Source organism: Rosa rugosa, chromosome 1 (genome assembly GCF_958449725.1).
Source record: "Rosa rugosa chromosome 1, drRosRugo1.1, whole genome shotgun sequence".
Lineage (NCBI taxonomy): Eukaryota > Viridiplantae > Streptophyta > Magnoliopsida > Rosales > Rosaceae > Rosa > Rosa rugosa.
Genome location: NC_084820.1, coordinates 61,408,390 through 61,423,978, shown reverse-complemented (window position 1 = coordinate 61,423,978; position 15,589 = coordinate 61,408,390). Strand labels below are relative to the sequence as shown.

At 36.5% G+C, this 15,589-nt stretch overlaps 2 protein-coding genes across 7 annotated transcripts; one reads left to right on the top strand and one right to left on the bottom strand.

Annotated features, from left to right (window-relative positions):
- The first annotated feature begins 3,473 nt into the window (after nucleotides 1-3,473).
- Nucleotides 3,474-6,339, top strand: LOC133725912 (putative MO25-like protein At5g47540). The gene is made up of 11 exons (XM_062153321.1): nucleotides 3,474-3,725; nucleotides 4,082-4,243; nucleotides 4,413-4,531; nucleotides 4,624-4,698; nucleotides 4,830-4,923; nucleotides 5,020-5,079; nucleotides 5,314-5,382; nucleotides 5,528-5,626; nucleotides 5,725-5,769; nucleotides 5,857-5,959; nucleotides 6,050-6,339. Exons 1-11 carry the CDS (start codon nucleotides 3,495-3,497, stop codon nucleotides 6,172-6,174), a joined length of 1,182 nt encoding a protein of 393 aa, XP_062009305.1. The 5' UTR covers nucleotides 3,474-3,494; the 3' UTR covers nucleotides 6,175-6,339.
- Nucleotides 6,340-7,131: 792 nt separating this feature from the next.
- LOC133725911 (heterogeneous nuclear ribonucleoprotein 1-like) lies at nucleotides 7,132-13,216 on the bottom strand. Of its 6 annotated transcripts, none has more exons than XM_062153320.1 (5): nucleotides 12,875-13,216; nucleotides 12,625-12,737; nucleotides 12,104-12,330; nucleotides 10,582-11,767; nucleotides 7,132-7,696 (listed from the first exon to the last, which is right to left on the bottom strand). In XM_062153320.1, exons 3-5 carry the CDS (start codon nucleotides 12,323-12,325, stop codon nucleotides 7,683-7,685), a joined length of 1,422 nt encoding a protein of 473 aa, XP_062009304.1. In that variant the 5' UTR covers nucleotides 12,326-12,330; nucleotides 12,625-12,737; nucleotides 12,875-13,216; the 3' UTR covers nucleotides 7,132-7,682. The 6 variants fall into 6 exon arrangements, 3 of the variants coding, with proteins under 3 accessions (XP_062009304.1, XP_062009303.1, XP_062009302.1); XM_062153319.1 differs by having other exon boundaries at nucleotides 12,884-13,216; XR_009854591.1 differs by lacking the exons at nucleotides 12,625-12,737; nucleotides 12,875-13,216 and adding an exon at nucleotides 10,401-10,497 and having other exon boundaries at nucleotides 12,104-12,343.
- Between the last annotated feature and the right edge of the window lie 2,373 nt (nucleotides 13,217-15,589).

The following is a 15,589-nucleotide window of genomic DNA, read 5'->3' as shown; positions in this document are numbered from 1 at the left end:
AGAGTTATAAAGGTTTAAAGTTAGTGGCAGTCTTGTAATTTTTGGAAATTTCTTTAAAGCATATTTGGATGCTTTTGGAAATAGAAATTGCTCTTTTTGGTGATTTCCATTTTGGAAAATCGCAGAGAGAGAGAGAGAACCGGTGAACCTTCTTGGCCTCGCGCGGCGTCATTTCCGGCCACCTCTGGCCATGAAACCACTTCCATTTGAACTGCCTTGACTTCCTCTTCCTATCTGTGGCAGCGGCATACTTTGATTCCGGCAGTAGGAAGCACAGCGAGCAAAAACTCTGGCGACCTCATTTTAAGTTTTCCAGCCAATTCTTGGCTTTTCAGTCATCTCAGGCAGCATCACCATCCACATCTTGAAGCCTTCTCCTCCCTGGTTCAAACCCAACCAGTGGCTAGCTCCAATTCAGCTGGAGGAAGGAGAATCGAAGGCGAGAGGAAAATCTAGGGTTTTCGGGTTTCCGAGTTAAATTTCGATCTATAGACTTGAAATTGAGCTTTGTCATAGTTGAGAAAGTTGTTGAGGATGATGAGATGATCATGTTGATGAAATTTGGTGACCCAATTCAGGGTTGGAACCGACGGAGCGTGAAGCCGTTTTCGGTGTCCTACTTTGGTCTGTTTGGTTGAGCTCATCGTTACGAACATGTGGGTATAGTTTGGTAGCTATACGACGAACCTTGGGATTGTTGGGAATTTCCGAAGTTTCGTAAATTCAGGTTTCAAGTTGAAAAGATATGACCGTTGGATCGATTCCATTATCTGATATGTTGTTATAATTATTGATTCATTGTAACATATGAAGTTTGAGCTTGTTCCGACATGATTTCGAGCTTCCGATGAATTATCCGTTTTAGGGTTTCAATTTTATTATCGTCAATTTAATTCCGATTATCAAGAAACAGTTATTTATAATATCATTTTGTAAGGACGACGTGTAGACCGAGTTCAAGGAGGAAATCGTTGGACAGCAGTTGTAGTCGCAAATCTGTGAGTGGACATTTGATTTTAAAATAAATTATGCAGGCAGTACTACTTTTGATTATTTATTTATTATGAGATTTTATGATTTATTAAGAGATTTAGTATTATGAGCTTTGATTTATCGAGATTCCTTGATTTATACTTTTGACGACTTATTGATATTTTACGAAGTGGATGAAGTTTATTAATGATTTCTCTTTCGAATATTAGTGTCGGTTTTGAATTTATATTGAGTTATGGAGTTGATTTCACTATGAGAATTATTGAATTTTTGAGGATTTCTCTCAGTAAATTTGAGATTTATATATTATGATTTAAAAAGATTGAGTTTGAGTTCAGTTTATTCGAGGAGGTTAATATGATAGCGCATGCATGCATTACCTGGTCGGCAGTACCCCCTAGGTGGCATGAGATAGTTAGTCGGCAGTACCCTCTAACTATCTATGGTTAGTCGGGAGTACCCTCTAACCATCACTTCCTCTTCCAATCGGCATTACCCTCCGATGCCTCCCTGGTCGGCAGTTACCTCCAAGTGGCATGAGATGATTAGTCAGTAGTTCCCTCTAGTCATCGCCCGTTTTACAAGATGAGTATTTTATGAGATTTCCGAGATTTATGAAAGAATTTTGAGATACTTGGTTATATGAGTATTTTAACAAGAGTTTTGAGATGAGATTTACAAGAGTTTTGAGATGATTTACAGTATGATTTCGAGATTTCAGTATCAGATACTAGATAAGAGTATTTTCATGAGATTTTACTGGATGCGTGGTTTTTAAGAGAAATCAAATTGGGAAAGCATTGAATAATTGTTTTACCTTATTTACAATTACTTATTTTCGTCTACTCACTCTAACGGTTTTCAAATGCTTTTCCCTGGGCTTTTCGGTTTCTCGTGCCTAGTCTGCAAAGTAGTTGAGGTCGAGCTTGCATAGGAGTCTAGGCATAGTGACCACCGCTTCCATCTTCTTTGTAGGTTATATGTTAACCTACTTGTACTCTATTTCAGTTCATTTGTCTATATTGCTCTGATGACCATCTTTCAGTTGTGTTAATAGAAAGATAATTTGATATTCAAGATTTGAGTTTCAGATTTGTTTTATGTTTCCTGTTGGAGAGTTGGGTATGAATTATGAGGAGCAGGTAGGCTCCAAGAGTTGAGGATGGATAAGTTTATTGAGGAGTGCTAGAATGATTTTACAGGTTTTGGGTAGCCCACTTTCAGGGGAAGTTCCGCCAAATTTTTGGTGAAATTTCTTCGAAGGTGGGCCCCGTAGGGTCATTCCGGATTTCAAGGTGAAATTCGGTTTGGGTCCTGTTAACTTTTTAGAAGCAAAGGAAAATATGGGGGAAAATTGTTCCTTCCATACTCCAAAAGAATCACTTTACCCCATTCTTTCCTTGCATTTATTACTCACAACATATTATTTTATTGCATTACTTACAAACTTTTTAACAACTTTTCGGATAACTTTCCTTATATTACCAAATATTGGAATGGAAAGTTCTTTGAAAATTTCATTTCTCTTCCTATGAGAAAGACAAATGAATTACTTTCATTTCCGTGAACTAAATGAGGTCTAAGAAGAGTAGACTAACTCACCAGACCCAAGCTTGGTTGGAGGCACCATCGGCCACAAGAAGGATCCGGCGGCCTGGACCACCACACCATTGCCGCCTGCCCGCCCACTACTGTTGCCATCGATAGGATCAAATGAAATCACCTCTCCCTTAGATAGAGGACTCCTTGACACAAACAAGTCAAGTATAGACCAAAAACGAAAAATAGATCATAGTACATCAAGTATGTACCGTCAGTTCCGATGAACCCATGCAAGAACCGAAGCAATCAAAGCCACTCAAAAGTCCTTGCAACCCAAGGCATCGCTCAAAGACTTCAACCTTTTAACTAACTCAAATACTTAAAGTGTTTCTCTGAATGCAGTACGTTGTTGATAATTTGTTACAATATTAAACTGGTGGTGATCATAATTTTATGGATATACATTTTAATAATCCAAACTATATAGTTTCAAAACACAAGTAAATAAAACTAAAAAATTTACTCATCAAAACATCTTAAAATGGGTTAAAATGAGTGGAACAAAACTAAAATGTTCTTACTCATATATGGTTCAAAACTCTGCTTTGTTAATCTAATTACTTGATTATTGTCCAAAATAATATATGCTCACTATTTTTGCTCTTCTCATCCTTCCGATACCGATCTTGTAATTTTACTGCTAGGTTGCTACCTTGTATTTACTATTTTCAGGTCCTAAAAAGCTGTAAAATCTATTTGTACTTTTCTCTGCAGAATTGCCTTAAATAATTGGGCCCCACAAATCTTTTAAATATTCCACTTGTATGAATTCGATTGGCAAGTGGAACACACGCGTTTAAGCGGGAAAGTCCTTTTTAGGCGGTTGCTATATTTGTAACTAACAACTCTTCGTCATCCCGAAAAAACCGTTATGGATTCTGAAGCTCTACCTCAATCCCATGTTGTTCCCATCTCTTCTCCTAAACCCTAAATTGAGGTTCCGTCCCCAGATGCGAAGTAAGAAACGCAGCAAAGATGAAGGGTCTCTTTTGATAGTGAAATTGAAGATGAAGGGTCTTCTCAAGAAATCCAAGGCACGCAAGCCTTTGGAGCTCGTCAAGCACACGCGCGACCTTCTCATCTTCTTCAATGGCAACATGGAAGTCCGCGAGCAGAAACGCAAAGACAAGGCGAGTGTTCATTGTCACCATCATTTATTCACTTTAATTTCTTATTGTTTGCTTGGTTTTATTGGCGGTTGAAAAATTGAAGAGTAGGATGTGGAATTAATTTTAGGCAATGATGGATTTGATATAGAGTTTCATGAGATTTTGAAATTTGGGAGGTGTGGATTAGTTTCTGTTCTGAAATTTGATGAGTTTTTTTTTGAGTAAATGAGGTTTATTTGGAAATGAAATTCTGTAGCTGTCATTGCTTATGACATTGCAGATATATATATATCCTACATGAATCAGTATCATGATATAGATTTTTACATAGATATATGGATTATGATGTAACTATTTTACTTTGAATATGGTTATAGACGGAAGAATTAACAAAATCAATGTTGGAGATAAGAACACTTCTGTATGGCGATGGTGAATCAGAGCCGAATAAAGACACTTGTGCACAGCTTACCCAGGAATTTTTCAAAGATGATACGTTCCGCCTTCTCATTGCTAGCCTTTCGAAGCTCAACCTTGGGGTAAGCAATAAGCATATCATTAGTCGCTATGCATCTTCTTAAATGGAACATTTGCTTGTTGTCTTGCTGCTATTGTATATTAATTTGTGTACATATATAGTTGTGTGGTTTGATAATTTGCGTTACTAGATTTGTGTTAACTTCTTTAATTTAAACTGTATTGCTGCAGACTCGTAAAAACGCGACACATATTGTCGCAAATTTGCAAAGGCAACAGGTTCAATCGCGATTGATTGCTTCTGAGTACTTGGAAAAGAATATTGATCTTATAGATATTCTGATACCTGGGTAAGATCTATTTATTAGTACTGTTGACATAGTTATAAATGTGAATGGCTACTTGGCTAGTGGTACCAAATTAGTTGGCTTGTTTGGTTCAGTTATGGAGACGGTGATATTGCTCTATCTTATGGTGCAATTTTAAGGGAATGCATTCGTCATCAGGTTGTTGCGAGGTAAAGCCTTCAATATGTACATCTGTAGATGAGTCAAGTTTGCGCTTTTGTATTCTGGAGGAGTCAGAGGTTCCGTTCGTCATGAGTTGGTTATTATAGGCCATATTATCTTCAACTGGTTTACTTCTCAGGTACGTCCTGGAATCAGACCACATGAAGAAGTTCTTTGATTATATACAACTTCCAAATTTTGAAATAGCATCGGATGCTGCAGCCACTTTCAAGGTTGAGTATGGTTTGATCATTATTCCAGATTGTAAAAACTAACAAAATCCACTATATTTTTGTACTAATTTTACTGTCATTGACATACTCGCACAGGAGCTTATGACCAGGCATAAGTCAACAGTTGCACAATTTTTGTCTAATAATTATGACTGGGTAAGATTCGGAATCTACATGAGCTCTTCTGGTTGTGGTGACTTTTACTCTATAACATAGTACTCCAGGCTATGGATAAAGATGATTTTAGATATTTAGGCCGTCAAGGTGTCTAAATGTGATGATTGAAACCCTCTGATAAGAATGATTTTAGACTTTTTCTTTTTGCATTTTGTAAAAATAGAATGATCATTGTCAATATCTGAATTGTTTCCCACTGTTGGCTGGTTGTAGTTTTTCCAAGAATATAATTCGCAGTTGCTGGAGTCTCAGAATTACATCACCAAACGGCAGGCTATCAAGGTAAGTATACATAGTTTTTGTGCCCCCGAGAGTCTTGTTTATGTCAAAATTCTGTAATATATTCATTGCTGAGATTTATTTTGCTAAAAGAACAGGAATAGTTGTTCTGTTACACTGATGGGTACATCTTTGAACTTTGTTTCAGCTGTTAGGAAATATGTTACTTGATCGCTCAAACTCTGCTGTGATGGTTCGTTACGTGTGCTCTTTGGATAACATGAGAATCCTAATGAACCTTCTCAGGGTATAGACTTGCTCTCACAGACACAGATGTGCATGCATTCTAACACATGCAGATGTTTAATTCCCTCTCTCTTTTTTGTGCATACTAAATGTTTGCAGGATCCAAACAAGACAATCCAATTGGAGACCTTTCATGTCTTCAAGGTTTGTCCAGAATATACCAAACTTTTAGTATCGTAAAATGAAGCATTATACATCACAAGTCTGACTTCTTGTTTTGGTTATTCACAGCTATTTGTTGCAAATGAAAATAAGCCTCCTCAGATTGTTAATGTACTAGTAACAAATAGGAGCAAGCTTCTCCGTTTCTTTGGCAACTTCACCATTGAAAAAGGTACGAATTCTTCGTCTCCAAATCAACTTTAGTCCATCTTTATCATCTGAACTCACTTTTTAAAATCTGACCATATGTACTTCGCTGCAGAGGATCAGCAGTTTGAAGCAGACAAAGTTGAACTTATGAAAGAGATTTCTATTCTTGAACCCAAGGATATTAAAGAATTTTCGTCAATCGTGAGCTTTAGAGAGAATTGTGAGATTCCATGTTGATTATCTTCTTAAATTTGAGGGGGTTTTTTTATATTAATTTTCCTTTTGGGGTCCTAGAAACCAGTGATTATGCAAATTTTTTTTTTATCTCAAGAGTATGTAAAGAATCACTGTAAATGAAATGGAAGATGGAGCCTAGATATAAGCTTATATTCTTTATCGTTCTTACAGAAGTGCACTTGTGTCTTTGTTGTTACCCAAAGCTCTCACAGCTCCTTTTGTTCTGATTCACCTACGCCACCTAAAATCAAACTCATTTTCTTATAATGTAATGAGCTTTATTTTGAGTGCACTTAGCCGCAGAGCCAAAAAATTATACCTAGCTATAGTTTTGCACCCATGACTTATGGGCGCATTTGAGATCTTGTAAGCATATAACCACGATACACTTTTTTTTAACCAATTCTCCCTTTTCTTTCCGATGAGGTAACCATTTCTTCATGAACCATTTCTCCCATGAAGAGGAATCACCCGCAACTGACTCGCTTTTTAAACATGCAGATTTCGAGTCATGTTATCGAGTTGTGTCAGAATTGCCGGCCCTAATTAGAAGTTGAAAGTATGAAGTTTTTGTTATATATCACATCGTTTCTCTCTGCGTCATTTGTGTTCTTTTGATTTGTCTTGGGTTCATTCTTTGCCCCTATCTTCGTATGATCATTTACACAACTTTTTTTGTGTGACTTCCAAGACTATTAGGCATCAAAAGGAAAACTTCTTGGACAGATTCTCACAGAGGGTATTGTTTCTTTATTCGATCTTATTTGTTTCTTTAGGCCTGAAAAACCTTCACAGAAAATTAAACCAGATTTTAGGTTCTCTTGGACCTCCGAAAGACTAACTTAAGCATTCAAAATTCAGATTCTCAGACCTTTTGGCCAACAAAACTCTCGAAGATTGTTTCTCCTCTTTAATCAGAAAAGACCTCGACGACTAAGAATCGGAATATGCGAAAACTTATTCATGGGGTCCCTAGATGGGTAACCCTTAAATGTTTCACACTAGTAAATAAACTGTAATCTCACGTACAAAAAGAAGAGAAAAAACAAACCAAATGATGGGATGAAAGAATAAGAAAAAACCATTCCCTGACCAGAACCCACGACTTTGCCAGAGATGTTACAGATGAAATTCTAAAGTAGAAGAAAGAAAATATATATCAGTCTATAACTTTTTGTTTTTTTGTTTTTTTTTTTCTTTTTGGTATCGCCGCCTCACCGGAGATGCATGATACACTTCTGACTATATCCCGCAATCTGATTTTACATCTCACTCAAAGATCAAAACAAAAAAGCCTAAAAGGGTAACTCAAAACAAAAGCATTAACACAAAATCCATTTTAACTTCTATCTCTAACTTTAATCCTTCAAAACAGGCACTCCCAGTTAGCTCTTACTAACCAAATTTCTTTTACTGAGATATATGAATGAGGTAGGCTTGCAAAATTCACAATTCACCTGCTTCACCGGATTATCTTCACCTACTATGACGTGATATCAGAAATGATCCTAGGCAGCAATTCCTGGAAAGTAAAAAAACAGCTGTTAAGTATTAGCATATATATACAATGGCAAAAAGACAAAAGCATTATTATATCATAACTAATCAAGCGAGGAGCACACATATCTACATCAATTGGAATCCAGTTCCCACTTATAATCTTTCTGAGTACAATACAGCATAGAGCTGTCTAGAATTACCAGCAGCTTCCTTAGGATCAAATCTACAACAATAACTTCCCTTAAAGTTTATGCCATGAAATATAAATATTTTTCTGACACCAAAAGTTATGTCGCCAGTAGCCATCAGCCATATGCTGGGCTATATCCTTATAATTTAGAATTCTTTCAAACATTCCAGGTAAATCCTAAATAACACAAAATATCACTAAAACTAGATCGACTATCTCATCTGAGAGCCAATACTAACAACACCATACTTTCTCTTTCAACATTGTATTAAACAAGCAATATGCAGCCAGTACAGTATAATATGACATTTGTTCAATATGGAAATGATGTATAACAAGTCAGACCTCAGATTTGAAGATATTGTAAGCATCATGAACATAAGATTTAAATGAATGACTGAATTCTCTGTCCCTCTAGTTCATTTATTACTTCTCCTTTCATACACTCTCCTTAATCGCTGAACTTGAATAGCTAAATATGTATCCCCATTCCCCATACTATTTAGCCACTATATCTTCTCTCTCCACCTCTGGCCCAAGATAGGTGATTTGTGTTACTTAGATTATCAGACTAAGGTCCTATAAAGTATAAAGAGTTCATGGAAAGGTCAAACCGAGGAAACAGATGCAATTTGGTAGGACATGCATACAAGATACTGTCAATATGAGAGAAACACAACCAGACACGAGATATCATGCAGGTGAAGCATAGGCCAAGCACATATTAACCATAGGCCAAGCAGAAACTGTCTGAAGACCAAAAGTCTTCCTCTCGGACTTCTTTAAATTTCTACATTTCTAAACCAATTGACAAGACATGGAAAAGAAAAGAAAATCAAAAAACAAAAAAACAGAGGTATATCTCAGAGCATCACATTAAACACTACAGTCAACTTCAACGCAACAGTTGATTATACTTTATTGCTTTACAGTTGATTATACTTCAAACTTATAAACATAAGCTGAACTTCTTCTTTTTTCCTTTTGTTGTGCATTTATGAACATCAAAGCCACTTTTCCCTGATAAAGATATCTGAAGCGGAGAAGGAAAAAAGCTACATTTTACTATGAAAGCAATGATTAGAATTCTGCAAGGGTAATGTCAAGAGCTCCTTACAATAAGAGGGATATCTTGATATGTCAACCATTAAGGACCAGTGATACAACATTCTGGTTTTGTTTTTTAGATTCTTTTTAGTTCAAAAGACACAGAGGAAAGAGAAGACGGTCTCTTTTCTCCCTCTTCTCTTACGTTTCCTTCCAAATTTTATACTACAACTTGAAAGCACAAATAAAAATGTTATGACATGGGCCAACATAAGACCGAAACCACAGTTTTATGAAACAAGACACATACACCCGTGCGCAGATGCGCACACACAGAGGCAGAGAGAAAGAGACAGAGAGGGAGAAGTTCAAAATCTACAAGAGTCATAAACCTGAGAGAACTCGAACATCTGCTGAGACAACATTTCAAGAAAGCAATCTCAATCCAAGGGAATACCAAATTACCAATCAAGGAGCAGAAGATTATTTGACATCACCTACACAAGAAAGGAGAGATCCCATAAAGCTCTTTTTTTAGTTCCTCTTTTGTCAGAAGACCCGATTATATCCTATCAATACCATATACAATGTAAATATGAACAATTTTCTCTACGTCCCTGCACAATTGATTCCCATTCGGGCATCGCCCTCTAGATTACCAAGATGTTACTAGGCATGACTAGTTAAGTATCCAAGAAGGTCACAGGCTATCACAAACTTCCAGCAATACCAACAAAGCCAACTAAAAGATTTAACCAACATTACAACATTGAAAGTGTCTTCATATAATATCTTGAAAGTTAAAAGCAACCATCTTTTGGTTTTTTTTCATCCATTTAATAATAAAGAATAACGAGAATACAAAGTAGAGAAGGAAGCACAAAGTATAGAAGAATCCAGGTAGCCATGTAACAATCAAATTCCAACTAATGTGTCTTCATATAATATCTTGAAAGTTAAAAGCAACCATCTTTTGGTTTTTTTTCATCCATTTAATAATAAAGAATAACGAGAATACAAAGTAGAGAAGGAAGCACAAAGTATAGAAGAATCCAGGTAGCCATGTAACAATCAAATTCCAACTAATGTGTAAACATAACTTCCTTTTAAGGAAGGAGATGATGTGTTGTAGTCAATTTAATCGATGGGATAAAGGATTTCATGAGTTCAGCTTCATGAATTGAGATGAAGACAATCTTCACAGAAACACAATTGTGCTTGACTAAATCTATGTAGCCACTAACTATACCCCAATCACCCAATTCAAGTTAATTGAACTATGCAACAGACTGCAGAGCTTAACGATAGCATTACCTATTTTTCTTATATAGCTACAGTTAATTCTGTAATACAAAGACCCCTAACCCGGAAAACAGATTTCATGAAGTATTTCTACGAAGCAATGTTAAAAATTAGTTCAGGCATGTGGATGCATTGAAGAGACAGCAAAATCAAGCTAGTTCAAGAAAAGGGTGACACAAAGTTTTACCAATATCAAATGCAAAACTTTAAACCATGTATCTCAGAAGGAGGACGTTGTTTATAGACATCCATTATTCCGTCCCAAATTATTTAAACGAAGTACCCTACATTTCAAAAAAAAAACAAAAAAAGAATAACTCAAAATAGGAAACAGTAGTTTCACTAAATATTAACAAAGTGGCTCTTACCTGTATTCGGCTGTCTCTTATTAACACTATAACCACCAACATAACCAGGAGAACTTTTAGCTGAAACATCAGAAGCTGCACTGCCAAGCCCATACCCAAAGGGGCCAGACCCATCTCGCTCGGAATTTGATGATCTCCAAGTAGGATCTCCGTACACTGAACCACTACTGTAGAAGTCAGTAAAGGAGCCCTCAAAACCACCATTTGATGCAGCAAAAGAAGATGTAGGGCCCACAGTTGCACCACTGTTTCTTCCATACCCTCCGGTTCCCAAGCCATAACTGTTATCACCAGCTCCATAGCCAAGTGTCCCACTATTGTTAGAGACATTATTTCCTCCACCTTGAGGTGAAATTGCTGAAGAACGCCAATTAACTCCAGCATTGCCAAATGTACTTCCTCCAATGCTACCACTTCCTGAACCCATGTAAGCACTGGAATTTGCAGAATTTGTATTAAGACCCCCATTACCCCACAAATTCCGAGTCACTGAGCTAAAAAAGGATGAGCTTCCTCCATTATTACCATCATATCCAATGGGATTGCTAAACCTATTTGAATTATTGATATAATAAGGGCTCAATCCCCGTCCATAGCTCACATTATTATTAAAATTTGCATTTCCTCCAAAACTTGGGCTCAACCCTGGCTCAAAGTTCATTCCCATTCCATAACCAGAACCAAATGGAGGAAATCCACTTCGACCACCAGCAACTGGACTGAACCTACCAAGTCCATAACCTCCAACCGTACTTGGATTATACCCCTGAGTATAGCCAGTAAGGAAGTTATTGACCCTACTCAGACCATAATTGTATCCACCAAGAGGGCTGCGACTGGGACCAGGTGATAACTCTTTTGGAACTGCACGCTTGACCTCAACCATCTTCCCATTCAGTTCATGAAATGTCTTTAGCAAAACCTTGTCCACTGCTTCCTCTGAATCATAAGTGATGAATCCAAAGCCTCTCGGCCTCTGGGTGTTGTGATCATACATCACAACAACATCTGTAATTGTCCCAAACTGTTCAAAGTACTTCTTGAAGTCACCCTCTGTAACAGTAGACGCTAAACCTCCAACAAATATTTTTCTTGTGCGTCCTGGACCTGGAGAACCATGGATGCTGCCACTGTTTCTACTCAAAGTGTTCTGGTCATCCCTGGGAACAGCCTTTTTTGCCTCCACCTGAGAATAGAGAACGCAGTCATAAAGACAGAATCAAACTATAACAGATCCACATATTAATGATCAACTTAGAAGGATAAGTTACTGCACAAAACTGATCTTGAAAAATATAAGAGTATGAGAAGCATGATTTACTTTTGCTTGATTTGAAATTTACTTCAATACAGAACCACACAGTAAAAGACTTCCTGCAATTACAATTTCATACCCGTGACTCCTATAAGAAATTGAATTTCACTTTATATTTCATGCGAGTTAAACAGAAAAGCTTAATGATGCCCGGCTATGGCTTAAAAATATTTCACACATTCATTGAAAACAAAGTATTTTGATTACCATTCTTCCATCAATGTTGTGCTTTTCCATTATGACAGTGTCTGCTACTGCTGGGTCTGCAAAAACTACAAAACCAAATCCACGAGCACGTCCTGTGGTCCGATCCTTCATGATCACTGCTTCTACCACTTCCCCAAAAGCACTGAAATACTCCTTGAGACGCTCTTCATTTGTGTCCCAAGATATGCCACCAATGAATAACTTGCCACTATCGGATTGCATTTTTCCTGGAAGTAACATGAATTCAATCTTAGAAAATTTGCAAATGCAAATCACTCTTGACTCAAACAAAGAACCAATCTTTATCAAAATCTCAAACCCAATTCAGAAAAGATGGGGTCTTATTCATGGATCCAAAACAATTCCTCACGAAACAGTAAACTAAAACAATTCCCAATCAAATCTCAAAACAACACCCTCAGCTGAAACAAAACCTGTATTTTGATCCACAATCAAACATCCACCTAATCAAAACCAAATGCAGGCAATTACATAAATCAGCAAACTAGAAAGAACAGTACCTTTTGCTAAAATGTTTCAAACAAACACACAGATTCAAACAAGTAATCCTGGATTCAATTTAGCGATATCCGATCCTTCACCGATCAAACACTGGACGCACAATTCAGCACACCTATCAAAAATCCAGAAAGTTTTCCAATCAGAAAAACTCACAGGATCCAAATCCACACCCAACACAAAGAAAAGAAAAAAAAAAAAAAAAAAAAAAAAAAAAAAAAAAAAACTCAAAAACCCAAATCAGATTCCCACCAGACGCACCGATTGACGAAAACCCAGATGCCAAACCTTGAAGAAAATTAAGATCTGAGAGGAGGCACTGTAATAATAAGAACAGAGGGCATGTTCAACCTCCTCTCCATATATGCCCCCCTCCAAAACTTTGTATTGGTTGTTTCAATGGTGTAAATTTGATTACCAAATGCAAATTCAGTTACCTAACAGATGAGTGAGGGATTGAAAAACAAAGAATGTGTATTTCTAGAGAGAGAAACACAAGTAGAGAGAGAAAGAGAAGGTAATTGGGGAGGTCTGAGAGGAATATATAGGCACTCTGTAAATGGGAAGATGAAGATTTCACCCTCTTTTTTTTTTTTTTTAATTTCTTTTTTTCTTTCTTGAATTTGATTTGAAATTTTATAGAAAAGTCCAGTGTGAAATATGCCCAATCCAAATTTATGAAAAAGAAATCAGAGAAATTTGGTTCTGATAAAATGAGCAGGATTACTTGTCCTCTGGCTCGCCGTCCATTCCTTTATATACTTCACCCTTACATGACACTACGGTGTTGCTCATTTGCCCGAGCCTTGCATGAAGCTCAAACCCACGTAGTGATGGGCCCAAGCACTTGCCATCCGCCATTGATTTTCATGACTTTTACAAGGGTATAAAAGATTCAAATTTAGAACCTCGTATCGTATGTAGCAATAAACGCCAACATTCGTGACCGTAAGAATTACATTACTTAACATCATTTTCAGTTCTCACAAAACATGTGGTTTTTGCTTTCGAAGTGACTAAACTCCCTCTCATTGAAACTTCAACACTACTTTCTTTATCAATGAAGGAAGACACGTTGAGAAACAACATCAGCTTCATTGTGTATGGATTGGACGAGCTTACTTTTAAGGCCTGGTCTATATATATGAGGGTGTGTTACTCCCCTCCCTCCCTCACTCACTCGGTGTTGGATTTTTAGGAGGAAGAAGCTCAATGTGGGCTCGGAGCATATCACTTGGATCTTGAATTCCTCATCGTTATCTTTTGCTAAGCAACTTCAAATTTTTTATTAATGTTGTGTGACGATTTCACTTATATTTAACTTAATAAAATTTAGATAATTTGAGAATAAGCTTTGGCTGAAATATTTAACTTATATTTAACTTTTCTTTTTTAATGGAGCCTATCCCTTACTTGAGTGAATGAAACTATCTTTTTCCTGAAGGTAAATGCATGTTATTTTAATTTGCTTTCTGTATAGAACAAAGTCAATTTAACAACACTACACACCCTTTGATCTTTCAAATTATAATATTTATTGTTTTTCTTTTCTAATTACATTAGCTTCCAGTCCACCTCCATGACCAAATCTGTTCACCGCCGCTGCCATTGAGCTTCAAACTTTTTGTTTATTTTTCAATATGCCATCCAACTTTTTTAATTAAAATTATCCAACTTATCCTTCTAAAACAAGTCGATGCTACTTTGTAATAAACATCATTCAAATCCCAACTATTACATTTTACATTTCACACATTTTAAAATATTTCAGAAAGCACATAAACACTTCTTTTTTATTTTTTTCTTTTTTTTTTGAGAATAAGCACATAAACACTTGCTATCACACTATATACACAAATCGCCTTTTTGATAATGATATGCCCTTTTGCAAATACAAATGGTTGGCAACCATTTGTTTGAAATTTTGGCCATGAATATTCTCCTCCCCTTTGTGATTGGCTTAAGCTTAAAAATAAGTAATTTCAGTCAACCAAAATAATTCACGATTTGTTTATTTATTATTTTACATTTACCGCCATATCCCCATCGTTTACCAAACTGGCAAGGAGTAGTAGTACCAACCAGCTATATTAAGGAAGGGTAAAAGTGGAACTAAAAAAAAAAAAAACAGAAGAAGATTTGAGTGTCAGTAAATGTGTCTGAACACTCACTCTCATAGAATCATGATTTAACTGTAGTTTTAGGACCATATATATATATGGAATTCCTCTAAAAAAAAAACTGTAGTTTTGGATGCGTCACATTCACAAAGAAAGTAATTTAATTTTTGGCAATTAATTAATTCAATTAAAATTTGGACCATATATGGAAAGAATATGAGTAGCAATCAGCATCTTTCTTCGTGCTCTCCACGAAAGGGACTTTGCCCTTTACAGACAGTATCATACATTTTTCACATAACTGCTAGTTTCACTTTTTTTTCTTTTCCACATTTTGTTTCTGACCACTCTGCCCCTGCCCCTTGACTTGGAATCTAAGCAAGTGTAGTTACTACGGGGTGAACATCCGAACAGCACCGTTGGTTTTAGTTCGGTTCGGACAGCGGTTAGACTTCTCGGCGAAATACATAAGAACCGAGCATGCGAGGTGAGGCCAAATTACATCAAAATATATTCGGTTTGATGGTTGGTGGTTTCGGTCAAAATAGTGAACCGTACGCATTGAATCCGGTCTTCGTAGTTACTTGGGTCTTCCCAAATTTCATGTGTCTTTTGATTATTAATAAGGGTTAGTTTAGGATTGCTGTGATTTTTTAAAAAAAAAAACTGTTGCTGCTGTGTTGTGAAAATAATTAACTGTGAATTATAATAGTTTCGTGTTTGGTAAATAATATTTTTAAAAGCACTTACTAAAAGCGTGTTTTGATTCACAACAGCTTACTAAAAGCACAGCCCAAATGTTATCTGAAATCTGTTATCAGTGACCTATAATTTTCAATTAAAGTTA

Bases quoted from the DNA above. Each gene is read 5' to 3' on its own strand.
- LOC133725912 (XM_062153321.1), top strand. From the start codon at position 3,495: ATGTTGTTCCCATCTCTTCTCCTAAACCCTAAATTGAGGTTCCGTCCC. The intron at 4,699-4,829 runs GTAAAGCCTTCA...TTTACTTCTCAG, and splicing joins CGTCATCAGGTTGTTGCGAG to GTACGTCCTGGAATCAGACC. The intron at 5,383-5,527 runs GTAAGTATACAT...ACTTTGTTTCAG, and splicing joins CCAAACGGCAGGCTATCAAG to CTGTTAGGAAATATGTTACT.
- LOC133725911 (XM_062153318.1), bottom strand. From the start codon at position 12,343: ATGTTACTTCCAGGAAAAATGCAATCCGATAGTGGCAAGTTATTCATT. The intron at 11,768-12,103 runs GTAATCAAAATA...CTCTATTCTCAG, and splicing joins ACAACATTGATGGAAGAATG to GTGGAGGCAAAAAAGGCTGT.